This window comes from Thunnus thynnus, chromosome 14 (assembly GCF_963924715.1).
Source record: "Thunnus thynnus chromosome 14, fThuThy2.1, whole genome shotgun sequence".
Taxonomy (NCBI): Eukaryota; Metazoa; Chordata; class Actinopteri; order Scombriformes; family Scombridae; genus Thunnus; species Thunnus thynnus.
The window spans coordinates 5922944-5946485 of record NC_089530.1 but is presented as its reverse complement, the minus strand read 5'-3'; the positions used below and the strand labels follow the sequence as shown (position 1 = coordinate 5946485).

The 23542-nt window shown below is 41.4% G+C and overlaps 3 protein-coding genes across 7 annotated transcripts in view; 1 reads left to right on the top strand and 2 right to left on the bottom strand.

Annotated features, from left to right (window-relative positions):
- Positions 1-206: 206 nt before the first annotated feature.
- pwwp2b (PWWP domain containing 2B) lies at positions 207-9320 on the bottom strand. 2 transcript variants are annotated; one of them, XM_067609438.1, is made up of 3 exons: positions 8343-9320; positions 4370-6094; positions 207-2127 (listed from the first exon to the last, which is right to left on the bottom strand). In XM_067609438.1, the coding sequence occupies exons 1-3, from the start codon at positions 8600-8602 to the stop codon at positions 2121-2123; spliced, it is 1992 nt and encodes a 663-aa protein (XP_067465539.1). In that variant the 5' UTR covers positions 8603-9320; the 3' UTR covers positions 207-2120. The 2 variants fall into 2 exon arrangements, with proteins under 2 accessions (XP_067465539.1, XP_067465540.1); XM_067609439.1 differs by having other exon boundaries at positions 4366-6094; positions 8343-9314.
- Positions 9321-9490: 170 nt separating this feature from the next.
- On the bottom strand, positions 9491-16070 carry LOC137196676 (leucine-rich repeat-containing protein 27-like). Of its 2 annotated transcripts, XM_067609440.1 has the most exons (11): positions 15906-16070; positions 15435-15634; positions 15121-15251; positions 14711-14769; positions 13668-13859; positions 12620-12821; positions 11989-12129; positions 11590-11695; positions 10949-11046; positions 10010-10130; positions 9491-9718 (listed from the first exon to the last, which is right to left on the bottom strand). In XM_067609440.1, exons 1-11 carry the CDS (start codon positions 15922-15924, stop codon positions 9611-9613), a joined length of 1377 nt encoding a protein of 458 aa, XP_067465541.1. In that variant the 5' UTR covers positions 15925-16070; the 3' UTR covers positions 9491-9610. The 2 variants fall into 2 exon arrangements, with proteins under 2 accessions (XP_067465541.1, XP_067465542.1); XM_067609441.1 differs by lacking the exon at positions 15435-15634 and having other exon boundaries at positions 15906-16069.
- Positions 16071-16879: 809 nt separating this feature from the next.
- Positions 16880-23542, top strand: part of LOC137196677 (serine/threonine-protein kinase 32C-like) — a 75453-nt gene continuing 68790 nt past the window's right edge. The window contains exon 1 of one of the 3 annotated variants that reach the window (XR_010931298.1): positions 16880-17832. Coding sequence is in view for 1 of the 3 variants with exons in the window: in XM_067609442.1 (XP_067465543.1) it covers positions 17751-17832 (82 nt within the window). In the remaining 2 variants the exon portion in view is untranslated. The remainder of the gene's footprint in view (positions 17833-23542) is intronic. The other 2 variants (XM_067609442.1, XM_067609443.1) reach the window with 2 other exon arrangements.

Sequence of the window (23542 nt, the reverse complement as noted above, 5' to 3'; positions counted from 1 at the left end):
GTCATTACAATAACAATATGACATGAATGCTGCATAGATTTGAGCTGATGACATCATCAGCTGGAAAGTTGGTGATGTGCACTTTTAAAAAAACAAACAAATTCAATCACTGAAAACATATCTAAGCCAAAAATGAACACTAATAATCTGAGCTATCACAGCAACTCTATCTCTTCCCATCAGTAACCAATCCACAACAGCACAGGTATTGCTTGTATATTTTATTTTATTTTATGTACAGTACATGTAAAAAAGAAAACAAAAAAGTAGCCAATAACATTGACCAACGTGGGCAACAGTAGATAGCCATGTTGCTCATACATGGGAAAATCCTGACGGCCATTTCCCCTCTCAGGCATACATACATTTAGACTCTCCCACTCCTCGTGTAAGGCTGCCTGGAAAACTAGCTGAGCTTGACGGTAAACAGTCAAACCGCAGATTATCAAAATGGGAGGAGTGCATCACCTGCTCCTCTAATAAACACACTTCTCTCACTGACAATCAATGAGCCAGTTTTCAGCCTCGATCAGAACAGAACGTTCCCAGACAAGAAGAAAAGGAGACGGGCTGGTTGGCTGAGCGTGACTGTGTGCAATGTTCGGTACGTTTTTTAATACAGACTGGGCTGTGCTTGACAGCAGTGGTCTCTGCCTTCGCCGCCCCCCTCCCCCTATTCCAACAGTGCTGCTTTCAACACAAAGGTCACTAAAGGTCAGCGTTGCAGTCTGCTTTGCCGGATGACTCAATAACTGCAGGCTCTGACTAGTAGCGAGCTTTTCTTCACACTTTACACTCAGCAGTTGAATTCACAGTATTCTTACAGCATGTTTTTTTGTTTTTTTTTTCTTCCTCCCAAAGTCACTCGTAAAGCTTTAACTGATAATGCATAGGGGGCTTCGACACATTTGTTGACCCATGTTTCTCCAGTGGAAATGTAACGTGGATTTTTGTAGTGTGTGTGTGTGTGTATAATATGTGTGTGTGTGTGTGTGTAGTAGATAAGTTGAGAGAGAAACACACCCAAGTCAAATGCGAGAATACAGTGTACACAACCATCCGCAACAGGTGTCTGGTGTCCCCAAAAATCGTACAATAAAATAAAATAAAAAAAGATTTTTTTTCTTTTTTATCTCCAAGGCCATGGATAGTCAACCACAAAGACTTCTGAATTCCCCTGCTGCCTATCAGGGCTGTATCTCGCAATAGTGTTTCAGACAGTGAGCTTACAGCAGGCCACCAAGGTACAGATAAAGTGCTTTTTCTTAACGTGACGCTTTAAATAATTAAAGTGATGTAAAAATGGTTTCTCAGGAAAAAAAAAAAAAAAAAAAAAAAAATGAGTTGGAGGGGAAGTTTGTTGACGTGACACCTCTAAAAGTTAAAAATGAAATGGAAGAGAGACACATAACACATTATTCTGGAGAGGACAGAGTTCAGTATAAATACAGTACATCCACAAATCCAACTAATGTCGCAGAAGGCTACGAGGATGGAACACTGTGATCGCTAGAAGAGCTGGAACAGTCACTACTGTCTCTGGATGGAGCCGTTCACATTTTCAGAAGTAAGAGGATTCAGGCTAAGACTTTTTAAAACCGGGGTAAAATGTCTCATGTCCTTGTGGAAAAGAGGGGGTGGATTTTCTTTGAGGCTGGACGAGTCGGACCTCGCAGTGAACACATCGGCGGCAAGGACCGTGATAGTGACAGCAGCAGACTGGGAGGTTTTGCACGACTGTAGTAGAAAGGTGGACTAAACCATTACAGATAATAAATACATTCGGGTTCTTGTAGTGTCGTTACTCGACTCTATTATTGAAATATGATTAATCTAAAAAAATAACAAAAAAAAAAAAAAAAAGGAGGAATTGTTTAGTTCATAGTAGACCATGAGATGCCTGGCCTTGTTTTTGCTCCCTTATCCAGTCTCAACAACACTCCACCTTGGCGGCCATTTTCCACCAGCCTTGTGAAAAAGAAAAAAAAAAAAAAAAAAAGAGGAAAAAAAAAAAAAAACGGCATATAAATAGTAGCCATGGCAACCGCACGTACTCCCTCCTGGGTCTTGATGACAGAGTCTGAGAATTCAGAAAAACCTCGGAGACCTCTCTTTAGTCCTCAGCCTCTGCACAAGAGAGAGAAAGAAAAGAGAGAGCACAAAGTAAAGACAATGAGCAAACACGGCAGGTTATATATATATATTCGGTGTAGGGAATTTCTAACTGAGTGTTCAAGGCTCAGCAGAGGGAGTGATGTGGCTCTTAACATGTCATGTTAGTCATCTAAAGATTATGGAGCGCTGTGAAGTGAACGTCAGCTACTTTCCAGCCTGCTGAAACCTCCATGTAGCTGACAGAGCAAGAAAAACGCTTCCTTTATGAGCTCTGGAAAAAGCACCAAATATAGGCTTGTCTTAACCCCTTACTGTGTATATTCTGAACTACAACCAACCTCTTCTTGGCTCCTCAGCCCATAACAGAGTAAACAGAGGCGTTGGAAGCTTCCTGTCTGTCTCTCATATCACTCAAAGACAATATTTAACCTTTGAGTGTGTGTTAAGGGCCTGCTGCTTGGCTACCCAGGGCCAATGCACTCGGAAACCAGGGAAACAAACTTGGCTTAGCCTACAAATCTGCCACAGCTTGACAATGACTTTTAAACTCATAACTGGAAACCTATTTTTATGTTCTTGCATTGGACTAAAATGTATGAATGGCTTTCATTATGCTAAAGCAGTACTGTCTGTTTGTTGGGACTCACGTTCTGAAATTAGCTGTGTTAACAAGCTACTCCTGTTGACAGTTAGCAGAACAGCCTGCGCCTTCATTAAAACTGGTATTAAATGTTTATTTTGCTGCTTTGAATTCACAGAAACCGCTTTATGACATAAATGTAGCAGGGTGTCCTCGGCTGGCATGGCAGATCTAAAAGCGTTCGTTAAAATAAGCAAGGGTGGTGCGGAATCATTTTCACTCAGCTTAAAACCCCCTAAAGTTTATCACGAACATCATCAAATTAGGTATTTATGAGGGTAGGACTGCTCACTATGACCTGAAATCCACGTCACAGTTAATTCTCACAATAAGTCACACATGATAAATGAAGTGACACCTTTTTAAATACGCTTGTGCACAGGAATTTCCGTTCTTGCAGTCTTATTCATTTTCTCTTCTCTTTAAGACTCTAAAAATCCTTCAAATTAAAAAAGGTTTATGGTTGAACTGCTCACAGCTCATGTTCACACAAAGACCAGAACTTGAGACGGTGGGTCACAAATAGACATTTGCTTTATTCTAAGGGGTCCAAAGCCAAAAAGCGTGGGATCCACTGTTTGAGGGAATGGAGTGGCATTAGTAAATACTTGTGTAATGGACTGCTGGGTCTTTTTCTTGGCCATAAACTGGCCATCATATCGTATGACATGGTTGTCTTTCATGTGAACAAATTGCCAGTGTTTCCTCTTGTAGCTGCAGCTACTTTCCAAAAGTATTTACATTGAGCTTTATTGCTACACTGTCTACACTGACCAACAGTGATTGGTTGCTTGTATGTAGGGGCACATGTGATTTGTTGTATTTGCACTTGTCATTTTTTTTTATGTGAAGTGAAGGGGTCAGCTACGGCCCGTCTGAAGGAATCAATTAATCGACTGTACCAACATGACTTAAATTAGGCAAGTGAGAAAATCATAATGTTTGTTTATGTAAATTTTCAACGCACTGCTCAGCCTATTAAAAGGTCTAAGCACAGGGACACATTTATCACACTAAAACTGTAGATGTGATACAGTGACATTTAAAAAGGAATGGTTCTCTATTTTTCAAGTCTTAAAACAACAGTCAGGGGCCAGAATGAACATTGAAACATGTTTTTCTTGCTGTAATCATTCCTCCTGTTCATACTGACATTAGAAGATCCCTTCATTATGCACAAGTGATGGGGGACAAAATCCACAGTCCTCCTTCTGTGCAACAATGTTTTTAAAAGTTTATCTGAAGCTAATATGAAGCTTCAGATTCCACATGAGTCAAATCAAGTAGATATCTTTCAACATTACAGTCTTTTTAGTGCCATAGTCCCTCTTTTTGTTACTATACTTCCACCACAGCTCAACAGGGAAACACTGTCCGAGGAAAGAAAGAGGGAATTCGATCATTTTTGCACAAAATGACTGTGTGGACACACTGTGAACTTTGTAGCCATCACTTCCATTGAAAGCACATTTGAAGGGGATCTTTTAAAAGTCAGTATGAACAGGAGGAAAACCTCTTTCACTGTTCATTTGGGAACCTGACTGTTGTTTCAAGACACACTTGGAAAAACTGTGAACCTGCCCTTTAAAGTCTAACTGTTATGAACTAACCTACGTGTCGCAGTGGGAAAGTAGCGATGTAATCTCAGGGCTCATGTGACCCACGGCCTTGGCTGCCTCCAGTATGGCTCTCCGGTACATCCCTTTCTTTTTGCGGTTGAAGCGGGACCTGAAGAGCTCTCTGAAGGGCGACAGTTTGGCAACAGAGAGCTGGGAGGTGGTCGGTGAACCGAACCACGCCACCTTTGCCTGGGGCCACTGCGCCTCGCAATTGGCCGACTCCTGTTTGCGGGTACCACTGATGTTGAGGACGCGTGCGGGCCACCAGGGGAAGCCGTGGATTTTCCCCCACACAATGTCGCCCACCGCCACAGCGTGACCCTCTTCTGTTACACACTTTGCCATACTGCGGGTGTGCAGCCGCACCGTGAGTGGTGGCACTGTCTTGCAGTCATCCCGTGAGGGTACAGAAGATGAGGTTACAGAGAGGTCTTCGCCTGGTGCCAAATCGCACAGCTCTGGTGAGGTGCCATCGGAGCTGAAGGACTTGGACTCATCTAGGCTGTCACTGCTGCAAACCGACAGGCTAGAAGAATCCGCTTTGCGCTTACGGAAATTGATGAGAAGGGTGAGGTCGCTGTGGCCGCGTTCTGCCTCCTCGCCTGAACTCCCTGACCACAACTCCAGAGAGTTCTTGCCTTCCCCTGAGTCTTCAGAGTGAGGGAGGCAGGGGCCAGGTACCCTAGGGCTTCGTCTCCTGGCGCCTCCTACAAGTTCTGCCTCATACTCAACCACACTGTCATCACGTTCCTGCTGAGGGGGTCTCAAGCAGATCTTTGGAGAAGGCAAGTCCTGACCCACGGTCGTGAAAGGCCTGGTCAGTTTGAGTTTGGGAATGGACACTGTGAGGCCAGACCTTGTGGCATCTAGAATGTGCCGTTGCTCCTTGGTGGGATCAGAAGGCGTCTTGCCGTTTTCTCCCAAACCATTCTGCACCAACTGTTTGGGGCAGAATGGCTTGACTGAACCGTGGACTCGCGAGGGGATCTTCATGACTTCCCCCTTGCCCTGTGGAGTGCTATAGGAAATCTTTATGACCGGACTGTGGGGGATAACGTCACCTCCGGGGAACTTCTCCCCTTCAGCCTCCCCCCTTTTGTCCTTCCTGAGGCGTTTGCTGTCAAGGCTGGTGCCATTTTCCCGTCTCTTAGTGTCCTTGGTTGCAACTACATCCTCTTTTCTCGACAGCTTAGTGGGGGTATCCTTGTCGTCGCCATCATCGTCGCTCTGTAGTGAGTTCTCTTTTCTAGAGGCCTTGGTGTTGCTCATGCCGTCTTTGCTGTCCTCATCACTATTCAGTGTGTTCTTGCACTTTTCACATAGTACCTGCCGTGGCCGCAGACGGATAGTACTCATGGTCATGCGGCCAGGCTCTCGCGTCCGCCTCTTCTTTCTCTTGATTGGTCGTGGAGGGGGCTGAGGTACCCATTGGCTGTAGCTGTGGCGCACCCATAAGGGCTGGGGGAACGGGGCTCCTTCAAAATAAGGAGGGTAAGGAGTCTGTCCAGCTGGCACTGGTGTGGGCACAGGGCAGGGAAGAGGTGCAGTAGGTATGCTGCTTTCAGGGAGAGTGTTTTCATCCTTTGGTCTGTGTGAAGTCTGGCTGGGAGATTTGGAAACTGGCTCCTCACTCAGAACTTCGGGGATTTCACAAGCAGATTTTGATATCGGGCAGTCCCCGGGTTTTGCTGTGAAATCTGGTAGACAGAATAGCCCGGTCCTAAGATGAAGAAGAGAAAAGGAAACAATAAATTAATAACAGCGCACTCACTGAGCTTCGTTAGAAAGCCTGAGTGATGTTCATGCAAACCATCAAGCCTCATAAACATTCCTGTTACACGTGACAAACATTTCTTGAATTTTTTAGTTAAGCAATTTCCTCTACAAGAGCTTTACTGTAATGCTGTGCTTGTATTTCACCATATCAGATAACTTTAGGCCTGTGGGACAGCACAAATCTAATACGTTGCTGTCTGAATTAGGCCAAAAAGAGAAAAGAGCACCCTGAGCTGGTCAAAGCCTTCTCTATAAGTGGTCTTCCATAGGCTTTAAGTAGGGAAACCTATTTTACCATTTTATTTGTTTTACTGGACAAACTGACGCTGCGTTCCCTGGCACCTGTATGCTGAAAATTCTTTACGTGTGGGGGTTGGGGACCACTGTGCAAGCAGGCAGGCGGTTATCTGTCATGTTGCCTTGGGCCACAAAAAGGGAGCAATAGTATCAGTAGTTTTCTTCGAGTGATTTTATGTTTTCTTTTTCATACTAAGGAGCATGCAGACCTGCCCAAAGAAGGCCCAACTGCCAAGGAGTCTTTAAAGGTGGCTGGCAGGCAACAGTAACATGGCTGTGCTGCTTTAGTCAGGAGACAGCAGACAAAGAGACTACAGGATGCCCAGGACACCCCCTCCCTAACATCTGACTGAACAAAAACAATCCCATGAATCACTCGGGATTCAGAGATGTAGGGAAGGAGCCAGGAGATTTCAGTTTGTTTTTGCATCCGTGTCTACTTGGGGCTTATGTGTGGTGAGATTATTAATTAGTGCACATTTGGGGAGCCCGTCTTCCTCCCCAGGAGAAGAAGCTGGCAGGCACCTCTGAAAAATAGTCTCTCGGTGAGGCTTGTTCCTCTCACCTTTTTATATGCACCCCTAAAGCAGCTAAATATTAGCCTTCACTGTGATTGACACGGCACAAACAGAGCTGCCTGTGACAGGGAACAGGCAGTGCTAGTTAAGCACAGTACAAGGACGCAGCATATGACCAGCGATGATTCAACGGACTGTTGCCGTTTCACGTTGTGTATAGTGTAACTAGATGCAGAGATCAGCCTTAATGATAGGCCTAAACGATGGCATTAAAAAACACTGTGGGAAACAATGACAGGAAATGCATTTCAATGAACTGAAAAGGAAGAAGAAGTCAAATTTTGTCAGTGACAAGGCCTGAAATATAGGCCTATTTTAAGTTATTCAAGGCCTGCCTTTTCCCGTTTGGATGGGTTATTTTCAGGACAGCTTGAACTCTCACATGAAAAACCATCTACGCATACTAAGGGGCAAAGCTGGTCAGATTCTGATTCTGCTAGTCTATAAATAGTCTAAAGCCAGTGGCTTTTAAGGTGCACAGCACCAAGAGCAACACAAGGCTTACACATGTGACAAACACATAAGAGGGGAAGATAAGACATGACTGTTGATACATGTTTGATTATACCTATATGGTTTTCTGATTTGAACAGGATTGAATTGTCTTGTTAACTGACAAGAAAGGGGCTTTTTAGTCAAATACAAGCTATGATGGTCACTGGATTTGTTTCAATAAAAAAGCATTACAGTTGTGATTTCCCCCCCAGTTGTGATCCCACATGTATCTTTATTGTCATTTTCCATTGTTTCAATAGATCAAAAGTGACTGGTTATTAAAGGCTTCTTGTCAGTGCTGCAAATGTGTTTCAGTTTACTTGAAATGAAACATCACTCCAGAGAAACAGTACACAATGCAACACAATCTATGTGAATAAAAACATCTAAACACAACTGATATACAGAATGCTGTTCAGCCAGGGCCTACCCTTTTACTGAATACGTTTGAGCTGCTCTGTTTGATTAGGCTAACAATAAGCTATAGATGAACCCATTGACATTAGCTATTGTTCATGAGAAGTCATTATCAATCTCTTTTAGACGGGCCAACTGACTTGACATACATTATTTCACCATGGTAAAAAAATGCATTTGACCATGTTATTATAGGCTAAAATTAAATCAGTGCCATTAGCCATCAGGCTAGCTATCCTGTCAGCTACAATAACCTATATGTCTTTTGTATGGAGGCCTTGTTAGCTAAATGCTAACTTGCTAGTGTTGAGCGGTTAGCATCAAAGGTAGATTAGCCGTTAGCTGAGTCTAGCAAATTAATTTTAGACATAAATGTAGAAAAGGGAAAATCGAAATAATACTCACTTTTTGTCGCAATCAAGTAATATCCCCGTGTAACTCCTTTCTCGATAGGTCAGCGTCACCACCAGTGTATCGTTAACTATTTGATCGATAGTGACAGGTACCCGAGAGCCGGCCAGCAGCTCCTCGGCCACAGCCTCCATGTTTCCCGGGGTGAGGTGTCCGGCTCGGCGGTGCTCGATCCCGGCCAAGGGAGCCACGGTCGCGTCGGCCAAAGATCCGTCTCCCCTTCGCAATTGGAGCAGGAGGCTACAGCAGGGCATAAAATGACGCCATCACCCCTACCAAGTCAATTACAACAGTACTGCCACCGCTGACATCACGCTCTCTGTGCTAGAGGAGCAAGAGCTCGTAAGACAAGGCCTACCCTTTCTCTGTCTCACTTTGACTTGTTTGATGCCATTATTACCGACTTTTCTCTCAGGAATGCCTCCGTTTTTTCCTCAGCGAGAGTTTAATGGCGATTTGTCGTGAATGAACACAATCCACGGAACTGGAAATTTGTTAAAATATGGATGCATTTTCTCATATGTTTGTAAGCGATACAGTCATATATTTTTACTTGTGGGAAATAAATATGAGATTTGTCGAAGTAGTCAACATAAGATACACAGCCACAATCTCAATTACAAGTATTTATACTTTTGCAAGAGCATTTATTACACATTCTTTTCTAAAATGCCCTTGAAAGTCTTACATTTGGCACTCTACTTGAAATGTACCCGTCTGCAAATCAATCCACTATTATCTAAATTGCATTATTTAATATCAGGCTATAAATGTGGGTCATTCTTAATCTGAAAATAAACAATTGGTGAACTGAGTTCAACTTTATCCTCATTATATTATCAGTGTCTAATTTATGTCCCTTGGGTGTTCTTATATTGAAGACTTGGTTAATTTACAATGTGTGGTTGTAATTCATTTATGCCATTATGCCAGTCCGGTGAGTCACTGTTACAGAGAACTGAATAGCTAAACACAGAGATAATAAGCAGCAATGCCATATTTGTTTTGTACTCACTTGATGTACTAAATGTTAATAAGTTAAGATAAATGTTTATTGGGTAAGGGTGTATTGTTGAAGCTGTCTTGCATAAGTTCAAAGAGAAAGAAAGAAAGAACCATACCATGGAAAATTACCACTTGCATGACCAGTAACAGAATTGAGATCTTTATTTTTAAGATATGAGCATAACAATAGCCATTCATAAAGTCTTGAGCATGAATTCAGTATTGCAAAACTCAAATAGCAGAATGTTTGATCCACATCACTTGCCAAGGTAACTCGGCCAGGTGCCTCCAGTGAAGATAGTGAAGCAGTTTTCAACATCTCTTCCCCGTCTCTTCTCTAGAAGCTGAGTCTGTAATTTCCTCAGCTGTCAGTCCGAAAAGGAAGAAACAAACAAAAAAACATATAAATAAGAGACATTTAGTTTAAGAGGTGATTTGCTCTGTTCAAGACACAAGCCAGTACAATGAATAGAAACCTAAATGTAGAGCAGAGAAATCCTGTCAAGAAGGGCTTTAAGGAAGAAGGAATTCATATTTGTGTTGGTGTTTGTTGTATTCATAAAATGTTTGAATAACCCCCCCCCCCTAAAAAATGCAGATCAATATCCCATGACCGCAATATAGATGGCTGGTGTGAATAATTAAGTATTTCAGACCTCTTCCACATCTTGATCTGCTGCTGCAATCCGCTCGGTGGCCGTGCCCTTGGGATTCCTGCGTCTCTCCTGCATCTTCTCAACATGGGCACGGATCTGTCGCTCCAGCCTGCGGGCTGATCTGGAAGGCCACACAGGTCAAAGGTTAAAATTTTACACAGAAAGACTGAATTTTAGTTGAAGTGCTTAGGTATGGGTGGTGGTATCTTCGCCTTTATGAGTGATAGTTTAAAATGTATTCTTGTGACTGTGTTGTCCTCTGCCAATATTTATTCTATTCATGAAAGTAGAGGGGGCTAAGGTGCATTATCTAATCTGGTAATCAGTTTTTTTCAAAGGAACAATGTGGCAAAAAAAGAACAAAGAAACTGCTGATATCCTATAGTGGGTGTACTGTCTCTCTCTGTCCACTAGGTGTCTCTAGATTTCCATCAGCATCTGCATGGTTCACAGTAGTAAACCATGTGAGATGTGATTTAGTGGATACTTTTATGCCTTACAGTCAGGCCAAAGACCTGTCGTCCTGGTACTCATAGGTCAGGATGTACTGTATCACTGTGTCAGTTGTACACACCACGGATACAGTATGTACGGCACTCTTTTCATGAATCACACTGGTTAGATGAATACAAGTACGAGCCATTACGCCTTATTGGTTTCCCTTATGAAATATGTTCCCTTCACAAAGAGGAGGTGGACGTCAACACAAGCATCCACATTTTAGAGAGGGATTTATAAATCTTGAGACAATATATCAGGAAGATTTACCCAATATTCTGTACAATCAGTGTCAAAGCAACCGGTCATACTGACAAAGCAAACTAAAAAACACCCTTAGCCAATGCAGCAGTTCGGATTCTCAATGCTGGCCCAGGTTTGAGGTTGTTGTGGATGTGCACTAATGCCTTTTTGGTGTAGTCACACAGAGTTCTCAGTTACCTGGTCTCCTCACACTCTGTGATGGACATGCTGGACATTTGCCTTGGAGGACCCTCACTGCTGTCCCCCACATTCGGTTCTAAATCTGTTTCTGCTTCCTGTAACAGACAGAGGAGTTGTTTATTCTCTTGTAAAATATTACTTCTTTCCAGAATACAGAACCTGCAACACAACAGTCTCATTGGGTTGTTTTTACTGTATTTTCCAGTGAATGTTTATACTGATGTTGCTGTTTAAATGCTAATATAATAGGCTACTTTTCAGCTGTATGTATAAAAATGCAGCTTACAGTCAATTTACTGAAAACCATTCATCTGCATTATTTAAAGTGTGCCTAGATGTGTACTGTATATCAGCTTTGATCACTGATGCAGAGCACTGCATCACAAGCACTGGCATCTGTTACTGCCTTCAACAGCACCATCCTCAGCTTGATCATAAAAGATGACAGACAATGGCTCTGGTATTGCTACTACCTGAAAACTCATCACTAGTATCTAAATAAAAACATTTTTTATCTTGTGGTATTTCATGTTTATTGTTACAGACCACTATCCATCATGACAGAGGTGGTGCTCTACTGCCCCCCTGTGGCTGGCAGGTCGACAGGTGGAAATTTAGGTGATTTATTCCACACATACCTCCTGTTTTCTTTGTCTTTCTTGCTTCTTCTGGTTGTTCTCCAACATTTTCTTGTCCTGTGTGCTCTTGGCTTGTATGCGCCACTTACGAAGAGCCTCTTGACTTCTATGGGAGAGCCAGATGACAATACACTGTAATAGAGCTATGTCTATAGTTTCTAACTGGTTGCAAAGGGGGTCTGTAAATGTCTTTACATAGTGGACCTAATATCAATCCCTCACTATCTGCTACCTCAACACAATGCAGTCCTACTTTATGAAACAATGACCTGTCATACCTGTTGCATTACCTGACCTGAATATTCTTCCAATGCAATTCAAGGGTACCAGTGCAGTCAATAGGGTACATACAATACTATGCTGAACTGAGGGTCTTCTAGAAGAAAATCAGAAACTCACTTTTTTCTCTGATCGAGAATAGCTTGTTTCTCTTTCAGCTCTTTCATTGCAGCCTGTCTCCTTTCCTCTGGTCTCTTCCACTGCTGAGTGTCAAACAAGCGGAGCTCGGGAATTATGCTGGCCTTGGTAGTCGCCTTTTTTCTGACAAATAAATTGAAACAAAATGCTTTATTTTTATTGCACTCCTGAGCACTCCTGAGTCCCAGTGGTGACAGCCTGGGAGATTTTTATCACTTGGTCTCCTCTGCAGAGAAATGTCATTAAAAAGTGTTTTGCTATTCTTTTCCAAGGCACCATGCCATATGCTTTGCTCTCCACCACATTTTCAGACCTCAGCACTAAAGTTATCTACTGAAAATAAACCAATTCATCTCCACTATCCTACTATAGATAGCCAATAACACGTTCACTTTGTTAGATATCTGAGCAAGTAAAAAGGATTTATGCCCAACAGATATTTGCAGATATAAACTAGCTAACAGATAACTTATCATTTTGACTCAGTAACGACATTTTAGGTGTTAATTGTAACTGGCCTAGACTTTTTGTAAACAAAGGAAAATCATATTTTTTCTTACTTTTGCACATCAAAATGTTATTCCTTTCACCAAAATACCTTTACATTACTCACCGTTTAGTAATAGGAAGAAGGCACGACTTTGGGTTTCCATCACCCTGAGCTATTGAGCCCAGCTCTGCTTTGTCCAGGAGCATCATCTTGTGTTTGAGTTCCCTGAACCTCTGCAGATCGTCCTCGTCCACTGACTCGTCCTGCTCCTCCACACTCGTCGCCACCAGCGCTGACAGCTGGAGCTTCTCAACCACTGGCAAGTCTACCAATGAAACAACCACAGCAGTTACAAAGATGGTGTGGGGACAGCCAATACTGGCAACAATCACCACTGTCTACGGCTACAGTGGCTGGTGGAAGTATATGATGATTGGTGATGACAACTGGTTGAATAGCAAGAATCGCTGCTAGAATACAGAGCGATTTTTCAAGATTTACCAGCATTTTACAAGCAAATTCACACAACCACTAATCATAGTTCCCTTCTCAAAATCTGTTTGGATTGCAGAGCTTAATATGTGGATAGCAGGTTTTGACTGCATTAAAAAATAAGTAGCTGAATGTAACTTTTACCCGCATGTAGGATAATTAGATTAAAAAAGGTTAAATTTTCCATGTTATTGGAGCTGAAAAAGGCTGATGACAATGCACTATGTAAGTGGATCATATATATTCAAATCGGCTAAACTTATACTCTGAGCCAATTAAATAAAAGGATTTCCCCCTGGAGACCGGAGCCCTGTCTTTGTTAATAACCTTGTTGGCGGGGAGATAAATCGTTTGATTGAGGGGTTCGGCTCTGCTCATTCTGCAGCAGCAGCCTCTCCTGTGGAGGGCTGTCTTGGGCTTCTCATAGTGATTACCTACAGACAGTGCTTAGTGACAGAGAGCTCCTGTTAAGAGCCCACAGGTTATCGATCATTTTCATCTGGCTAAAAATATTACAGAGCTGGAACAGGGGGAGTCAGCCGGGTGGCACGCGCTGTCTCCAAGGGAACAGAAGTCACACCAATGAAGTGGTACCAGGGCAAGGAGCTATTTTTGTCTCCAGCCGTCCTATCTTTGACAAAAAGAGCAGATGGTAACAATGCACGTGCATACTGATCACCTTTGCTGCTGCGTTGTTCAAAGTTAAGGTGCCTTTCACCTGGAGGGGTCTTCCTCATGCTAACTGGTCGCTTAGCCATAGCACTCCTTAGGTACTGGAGGATGCACTGGAGCCCCTGGCGCACAATGTCATGTGGAGGGAAACTGATGGGGCAGTTCCGCAGGTTCAGGCCTTTGAGGCTAATCACATTTCCTAGGAAAAAGTGGACAAATAATGAATCCTTTATTACTACAGTTACAGGTTACACTTTTGGCATTTAGCTGACACTTGTGTCCAGATTCATTTACAATGAGTGCATCAGTAGAGAAAGCTTGCATACGGTACATTTCTTGATTCCCGATGTTAATGTACATGCAAACAACAGTGCATTAGTAAAAGTTTTAGTGACAACAGCAAAACATCTGAAACTGTTTTGTTTGCGCTTTCTATTAACATGTATTTGTTGTTCATTGAATGTAATTCAGGTCTAAATACACTCACAGACCACTTCATTAACAACACCTGTGCAATCTAATGCAATCCACTACAACAACTCTGCCATAAATTCTACTTTTATGAAGCTTATACATTTTCACTTTCTGTTGACATTATCAGAAAGGTGATAATTCTATTTTATGTTTATTATTGAGGTCGTAGTGGATGGTGGTGGTGTTCTGGAGGGCATTTTATTGAAAAGTATTTCTAATACCCCCCCTTATATATGTTAATGGATTGGACAAAATATTAGGAACACCATTCAATATAATGAACCCTACTAAACCACCACCACCCACTGTGACCTCAACAATAAACATAAAATAGAATTATCACCTTTCTGACAATGTCAACAAAAACTGAAAATATATAAGCTTCATAAAAGTAGAATTTATGGCAGAGCTGCTGTTTTGGATTGCATTAGATTGCACAGGTGTACCTAATGAAGTGGCTGGTGAGGGTATGTGCCAGTGAGGCTAATTGAAAATGATGAAACAAAAAGACAGCGTGTTATTTCAGAGAGCAGGAGAGATGTTGCTCGCTGTCAGAGGTGAACAGAGGTAACTCACCAAGCTCTGGTGGAAGCTCTGAGATGGGATTCCCTTCTAGTAGTAATGTTTTCAGAGATCTAAATAAACAAAATCACAGACTATTAGATGATTGCACGGGCTATCACACATGCAAGGTCATAAATTTAGGAAGAAATTGTACAAGATATGTCTAAGTCATAAAGTTATCTAGAAATGCCTATATTTACTCTGAATCTCATTTGTCACAATTTGTTTTGTATTTGTAGGAGTCCTATTCTGTTTCATATCACATGCTACTAAACAGAAGAACCCTTAATATCAATAGAAATGGAAAAAAGCCTTATCAATAACTGTTCTGAAATGTGAAAAAGAAACATACTGGCATACTCCCATGGTGGTCTAAAATCAATCAGCATATATTTAAAAGAGCAATTGCCTAAGTAGCTTACCTGTGCAAGCCAATTTCAGCAGGGAGCGATGTAATTTGGTTATTTCTGAGGTCTAGCCACAGCAGGCTGGGCAAGCTGGTGAACATTGAATCTGGTAGACTGCATATCTGATTGCCTTCAAGATATAAATGCTGAGGACAGAATAATGAGACGGTTAGAGTTGATAGCTAAAGCAGAATAATAAATTATGCTGAGATATAAAACGTTCTGGTGGATGCGTTACAGATTATTTGCTTTAAAACCACTGTAACATATGTACTGTGGCTGGGTGGGTGGTCAGAGGTTGACAAATGAACAGTGAAATCCCAGCTGACCTTTAGTGTGCTATTTTTCAAAATACTGTCTGCAACATGCTTCAGCTCAGTTCTGCTCAGACACAGAGTCTCTGATGAATAATATTCAGTGAGCTCCTTTGGCTGAGCATCCTCAGGCAGAATGTGGGGGGTCTGTGGTCTGACAGCACTGTTCTCAAAGACAAAGCTTAGCTGCGGCTCAGGAACCTCCTCCTCCTCTTCTGTATAAGACATTTTGGATAAGTTATGCTGAAATATTCACTTTTGCACAAACAAAGACCGCTTTCATTGTTCAGAGTTTTCAGGTTTTGCAATCGCATCGCTTTCCCAGTTTCTGAAAATAAAGTTCACATTAGTGTCACATTTAAAGGGCAGGTTTGCCTCTATTTTACGCCAACATTTAAATTGCCTACAAGCTAAACTGGTCACTATTCACTGCTGCCTGACATTAGCAAACAATTCAGCGACTGTTGAACGGCCGAATTAACTCACCTGGAAGTTGAGTCAACATACTCTTAAACTGTGGGCGTCACTTAGTATTTTCTTCAAATGAAACGGAAAAAAGTTAGGAAAGTGTCATGCTAACTTGGTAGCTACCGCCGCACGAGTTTGGCGTCGTAACCATAGCAACTAGGTCAACACAAACTACGGCAACTGTCCACGTGCAAACAAGGCGAACTGCATCTTTTAACCAGTTTTGTTTTTTTTTTGCGTGTGCAAAATGGTTTTGTTCTGTGATTATGAGATCAAAAAGCAAAGCAAAAATGATGCAATTCGATCAGCATTAGAGATGTCACACTTAATTATGTGTGCAATAGTATAACAGGGCAGCAACAGGCGCAAATGAAGCGAGTGTGCATGTTGAAGAGGAAGTGTTAAATCCCCTTTTCCCCCTCAGTGATCCCGGTACCACCCATCCATCTTCTAATGAGACTGTGTAGTAATTCATCTAGGTTCATTTGGGTTTGGAGGATATCAGCAGTTGTTTTCTGTTGTAAAAGAGATACTGATTTATTCTGGCTTTACCTATGGAGGCTGGTACTTATGTGTTGATATGTATGACAGTCCGTGATACAGAGCGACGTCGACTACAGTCACTGGCCAGCAACTGTCACACTACTCTCCCAGTGTCAAGGCAGCCAGAATGGTATATGGTGGCTTCCGGTTGTAACTTTCAATATAAAGGTCTTATTAGCAAAAAACGTTAAGAGAAAAGTAACCCTACACAAGAGTTGAAATTAATTGTTTTCTTCAATCAAAGCTTTCATTTGACATTACATGGCGGCAATTTTTGAAAACAGCCATTTAGCTATATTTCTGTTTAACTTTATATTATAAATATTTAACTGATGTAGGCCTACAGTATAACTCACTATATTTTTACGTAGACTGCATTTCATCACTCATAAATTCATATTGCATATAGGATGCTCCGCTATGAGCTTATATTCAATAGAGCTGCAATGGTTAGTCGACTAATCGATTAGTCATTAACTATTAAATTAATCACCAACTGTTTTGATAATCGTTTGGCGTTGTTCTCAACCGAAGAAGTTCTGTATTCCTACACGCAGATCAGCTGTTTGGATCAGAGAGTGCATGCGTAGGAATATGGAGGTTCTACAATTGACAAAAAGGTCGTGCCAAAAGAGAGGGCTGAAAATATTCTAAATAGATCGCACACTCAAACTGATACTGATTTTTTTAGATAGGCTTTTTTTAGTTGTCTAAAATACGTTTTGCTGTCGGCTCCGTCCACAGCAGTACATTGCTTAGCTTTCGTGATACTCCTGTCTGTTTCTCCAAACTAGGGGCGTGCCGACCGCCACCTGCTGCAGTTAATACACTGACTATGGATACGTACCTCATACAACCCCACTTCAAAAAATCCGAACTATCCCTTTAAAGCTTTTATCTTCTAGGCTGAATAGCTTGACTTCCGGTTTTACTGTAACTGTATCACACTCGACGCAGCTCTTCACTCTGAGCTCTGACAAACATAAGTCTTTCGGTTTGGCTGGAAGGATACGGAAGACAACTGAACACAGCCAGTACCGAGTGAATATTTCAACAGTCCAGCTGTAACTAACCGAACAGTCTGTGTTTTAAGCTATTTTACAGTCCGTCGGTACCTGCTACACTCGCCCTCCCCTGGTTCACAAAGACTTTGAGTCGCGGTTGCTCAAATTTTCGGGGAGAATATTTAACGGATAAAAGCGAAATAACGGACCCGGTTTGGGTGAAATGTTTGGTTGTCATTACTGTTCATTGAGGAGGGTGTCCTACACTGAGCTGTAGTTTCTCTTTCAAGAGGCGAGGAATGCAATCTGAGCATCAATGTTTCACTGGGGCAAGTGGAAGAAGAGGATGGGAGCCAATAGTTCTTCAAAGAGACCAGTTTTCGATGAAAAGGAAGATGGTAAGTGATGGAAAAGTAAACACTCCTTTTAGGAGTTGTTGCTAACAGTTAGTCAGTCTGGGTGTCTCAATATTTGATTTATTGTGTCTTTGTTTTACGGTATTGTGTCTAAAATCTCTTCAATAAGCACTAGCCTGTAATATTACCACAGAGTCTGCTGATACCGGAGCTAAGTTGACAAAGTTTTTGCTAATGTCGACAGACTAACACTGTTGCTGCTGAGGTTAATCCTCAAAGCATGATGCCAACATTTAACAAAGTCCGTGATTGTGTGTGTTTGAAAGGTTGGAGTAACTTCCTACTAATGGATAACTATACTGTTTGTCCGGTTTATTATCTAGAGGCGATAATGAAAGAAGCAAACTAACCATAAATCAGCATTTTCATCACACACAATAACGCCCACACTACACTCACAGCATGCAAGGTTCCCACTTCAAATGAGCCCATATACACAGATAAAATGAATATCTTCATTACATGATAGAAAGTGTAACATTAACACTCAGTTACAGTAAAAAAAAAAAAATCTGCTGCTCATACTGTGAGAAAATACTTTTAAGCTTGAATGAACTCTTTGAAATATGGACTATTTGAAGACAGAGAGTTAATTGCGTAATTAAGACAAGATTAGTGTCACGCATGGAAGTAATGTTAATTCATGATAGCTTGTCACTGTATGAAAAAAATAAGCCTCTTGGAAGTGCACCAAATAAGCTGAGCACTGAGTCACTGGATGTGTGTGATAGAGCTACAGAAAGCCAGTGTTGCTGCTGAGAGCTACCATCAATGTGTGCTGGCCAAGTTACAGTCAAAACTTGAGTAAATGAGGTCATATCACTGCAGGGATATGGTCATATGGCCCCAGTGTGTGTGTGTGTGTGTGTATTTAGTACACACTCCTACATTCAGGGATAACCCAATTAAGCTTTCAGCTTTTTTGTCGATAGCCTACACGGAAAAGTGTCCAGCACTAATTCAGATAACTATCAGGGTTAGTGGTTATTGAACAGAACAGGAGTGGCTGTGCAAAATTAAGCTGTATGTTCTGAGCCTTGCACCAGCTGACCAAAGATAAGTCCTGCATTGATGTCTTCAGGTTTCGACAGATGTTGTTGGCCAAGCAATTTCTCTTTCTGTAGGTGTGTTTTTTTTGTGTTTGAAGGAGAAACCTTGAATCTCTCAAGGCTGAGATTTCATGTTTCTCCACTTTGTCTGTGGTGAATGTAAAGTACAGCTGCAGCGATTACTCGATGAATTGATCAGTCGGTCGACAGAAAATAAATCTGCAAATATTTTGATAATTGAATAATTAAGTAATTTTTTAAGCAAAAATGCCAAACATTCACTGGTTCAATGCTCTCAAATGTGAGAACATGTTGCTTTTGTTGGTCATAAATTACAGTAAATTTAATATTTAGGGGGTTTGGATTGTTTATTGGACAAAATAAGACATTTAATAACATCATCTAGTGTTTTAGGATATTGTGATGAGCGTTTTGCACCATTTTCTGATGTTTTATTGACAAGATGATTAACAGATTACTAGAGAAAATAATTGGCAGATTAATCCATAATGAAAATAATTGTTAGTTGCAGCCTTGATGTGAAGAGACAGAGAGAGCCTCCAGCATCTTTATTACCAGACTGAAGACAGTTTTCATATTCTCTTATCATTAATACGAGGCAGGTGCTGCTTATGTATGACCTATAAAACACTAATAACTGCTGTAGCCCTGCTTCACTTTCAATATCCGTCGAGTGTCAAAAGTCAGTGCGTATGCTTCATCGTGGTCATCATCACTGTCTTTGTCATCACCAACGTGCTGATCCGTAAATGCACAGATTGCAGACTCTGTTCTCTGTTGCAAAGGAGTATTTGATGTAAGTGTAGCAGAGTGTAGTCTTTATGCAGCAATGAAATACTCTTCTGCAGAGGTGGGCGCATATACATTAAATAGAGACAACTGTTAACGTCAGTCCGATCACCTTGAACACTTGTGAAGCGCCGCTTCTGCACAGTGTAGCGTCTTTTGTAAAGCAGCTGCTTCTCTTCTACCCTGTTCATTTTTCAAAGGGCTGCCTAGCACTGATAACAGTGGGAGCGAACCGTGGTGCACTGCGTTGTTGATGCTGACTTCGACTCTAGATGTCTCTTGCCGCCTGTCAGGTCTCTTAGAAACAGTATCTCTGGGCTTCTTGGAAAACAGCATGTGGCCTACATTATGCAGTAATATTAGAGCAGCATTTGGCTCCGAAGGCTGCAAACATAATCAAGTGGTCAGGTTGATGTCGAAGCATAGCTGCCAAAAGGGCTCTTTTGGCAGATAGTTTGATTAGCAAAGGAAGGCTGTGGAATTGATTGAGGTGCACATCCTGCACTGCTTTTCTCACTCAAACTCTTTGACAACAGCAGTCAGGGTGGGAAATTAATAAAAGTCAGCGATAGTTTAATGGTCCGGTCTATCATACTCTTTATTTATCATCATTTATTTATATATATTATTTATTATTTAGGACAGGTTTCTTCTTACTCCCTTTGACTGCTAAATCACTGAACATAACATGTTAATTTTTTTTTTTAAATTCCTAATCTTTTTGTCTTGTTACCTTTTTAAAATGAAACAATGACTGTTGCAGGTTTTATTTCTCAGTGACTTGAAATGAAGACTCTCCGATTGTTTAGTCTGAATGATTTCTGGAGGCCTGAAGAGGTGCAAATATCCAGTATTTCACCAGAGAGTACAAATTGGAGAAGAAGTAATTATATGTGTAGCAGTGTTGAGACCTCTCAGATGTGTCTCGTCCTGACTCATAGGATGGAAACCTCGTGAATAAAGATGAACTGTTGACACCTTTGTCTCCAGAATCCAACCGTTGCACTTAAGTCTGGACAAAATAATGTGAATAATTTATCAGGTCAGTTATGAATTCAAAACATAAAACATTTGCTTTTCTGCAGATTTTCAACAGCAAATTCAAAAATGTTATTATGCTTGCTCTTCTCTCATTGAGGGACACTTTGCTTTCAGTCAGAGTGATTTCAGCCCTTTGAAGACATCACTGCAGGCTCTGGAAACAGCTGGTGGGTTTGTGTCAATACTTTTTACATCTTACAAACAACATAATTAACCGATCAATTGGACAAAAAAAATGTCAACAAATGAATCCATAATGATAATACTCATTAGTGGCAACCTGCTATGAATGAGTTCTACTCCACAAACACAGTTGGAGCTGACTATGTGAGTGTATAGAGAGTTTGATTTAACTATCAGCCAGGTTCCAGACCGAGGAACACTCCGCTCTCTCTCTCTGAGTCCTCATCTGAACTTGGAACAGCACTAGCTTGTCGCTTTTTGAAAGAGAGCGCTTGTTGTGAGCGTGGTATTCAAGAGAGAGTGCAGAACTGACAAACGCTTTTATTGTGCATGTACACACGGACCTGGTGTACTCGTTATTAATGCTCCGAAGGATTTACAAAGTATTCAAAATGCGTGCATGATGTGCAGTCAGAGGACGTGGTTAATTGCGTCGTCTGTTTATTGTGTTGTTCTATCACTGTATGCTTTTGATCATCCTTGTTAAGCCAAAGGCAAATTTCCACTTCTGTGGACAATAAACTTCTCCTCTTTTGTGTAGGCGCGCATGTGTGTCCGCCCCGAAACGTCTGAGCGTGTGCGTGACTGCTCCTCCTCGTCAAGGAAGAAGCGTATGAGGCAATGAAAGCAGATTTGGTGGAGGATAAAGATAGATGCAGAGAGAGAGATGGCTGATTACTTGCACTGAATACTGAGGCACTCACTTTCTTTCATCTCTGTTACAGCCTCTCAATTTCTCTCACTCCCTTTATTCAACTCCGCTCCACGGCCGCCTGCAGCTACTGGCCTCTTGCCACAGCGGAGGGCTGCCGTAATTGCCCTTAGCAGTAACGTTATAGGTGGGGGAATACTGTCGCGGTCATATTGCGGTATCATCTGATCCTGGAGTGTGGCCACATATTGTTGAGTATTTCCCCCTGTAGCATCTTAACGCTTTAATGAACAGATGTACAGCAACAGCTCATGTCCGAAGTAGCAACCCTCTCTCAAAGATAAAGATGTGAGCCAGGACGAATATTGAGATTATTTTAAAACTACAGGCCTGTGTGTGTGGTCTGCATAGCATCATCACAAATCTGTTGTTCCTACATGAATAGAATCAGATAAAACTAGAACCTTTTCAGAATAAAATGCACTCACTGCTGAAAATCTGTACTCCAAACTGTTGGAATTGCTGAAACACTGAATGAAATGAAGTTGAAGTGGCAACCGAAATACAATCACTGACAGAAGTTCAAATCAGTTCAGATGTAGGACCTGAGCGCAGCTGAAGTATCAATTGAAGTAGAAGTGCTGAAAGGAATTGAAGATGTAGTTGAAGTCGGTGCCGGTTCATGAAACTGAATGAGATGTCAGCTGAAGTGAGTAAATTGTGTACGGACAGTGTGTCAGAAGAGCTGAAGATGTTTTGTGTTCAAAGGTGAAGATCCGTCACTTGAAAGGGTTTGGAGTGTCATTTGAAGTGTAAGCATCAGAAAGAGGTGAGATGGAATCGGATCTCCATCTGAACACACAGTTGGAGTGTAATCACTGAAAACAGATGGACTCTCAGATAAAGAGAGAGGAATGAAAGCAGTGAAACTGTCAGTTGTAGAGATTGTCTTACTTACTGTTTTTTTTTTTTAAACCAGTCATAAAAAATAAACTCCTACGTAAACTTTCCCAGTTTTCTATGGAAAATTGACCAATTTAGCTTACTTATTAAGATACTACATTTGTGGAATACTGAACATCCAAAAATGACATTATATGAAATGATAACAGCTGCTTACTGGGTAATAATGACACACTGCTGGTAAGTCAGGTCTGTCTGTGTTGGCGTTCTGCTACTGGTGACAGCTTTGTATAAGCCGTTTTCACAGCAGACGTTCTAACTTGTCATAGAATATAGGAAAAGCACAGGTGTTACTAATAACATAAACGATGACTCCGTTCTATACAAGTGTGTGATTATTTACACCTGGGCTGTCACATTTCAAAATATCTTCGTGAAAAAGGTCTGCTGAGGCTGCAACGTTAGCTTCACCGCTACGAATCCTGGAGGTCTCAAGTGAAAGCTTTTAAGGTGGTGATTTTAAAACGATGATATCATGCTAGAAGGTTTAACCGGAAGGTAGTGACAACTCTTTTCACTAATTGTCTTTTATTCGCTCTCAACAACTGCCAAGCTACTAGCTAGCCACCTGTCTGACGTGACTTATATCGCTTAGAGATTTCTCACTCGGTTGATCTTTTATGAACACTATAAACACACAGCCCACTCCATATTTTTTTTTTTTTTTCAAACATCAATGTGATCTTTCTTCTCCCAGATAATATGTCTTTGACCAAGCAGACACAGGCATGCAGAGAGAATAATTAACCAGAAGAAAGCCAAGAGTCTATTTGTTGTTTTGCCAACTCACAGAATTAACGTTAATTAGCCACAGCTGAGTAAATTTGTTGGCGACAGTTATCATTATGGCCGGTGAAAGCAACAGTCTCTGGCTTAAACTTTGACCTGCTCATTAAGACTAAAATTGCTCCTCTTATAATGTGAAAATTGCACTTTTAAATTGCAATTTCAATATAAAACTGATTTATATTAATTTAGCCCTAATATAACTTGT

Bases quoted from the DNA above. Each gene is read 5' to 3' on its own strand.
- pwwp2b (XM_067609438.1), bottom strand. From the start codon at position 8,602: ATGCCCTGCTGTAGCCTCCTGCTCCAATTGCGAAGGGGAGACGGATCT. The intron at 6,095-8,342 runs GTGAGTATTATT...TCTTCATCTTAG, and splicing joins TTACTTGATTGCGACAAAAA to GACCGGGCTATTCTGTCTAC.
- LOC137196676 (XM_067609440.1), bottom strand. The intron at 12,130-12,619 runs GTGAGTAATGTA...TTTATTTGTCAG, and splicing joins CTTCTTCCTATTACTAAACG to AAAAAAGGCGACTACCAAGG. The intron at 11,696-11,988 runs GTGAGTTTCTGA...GCTCTCCCATAG, and splicing joins ATTCTCGATCAGAGAAAAAA to AAGTCAAGAGGCTCTTCGTA.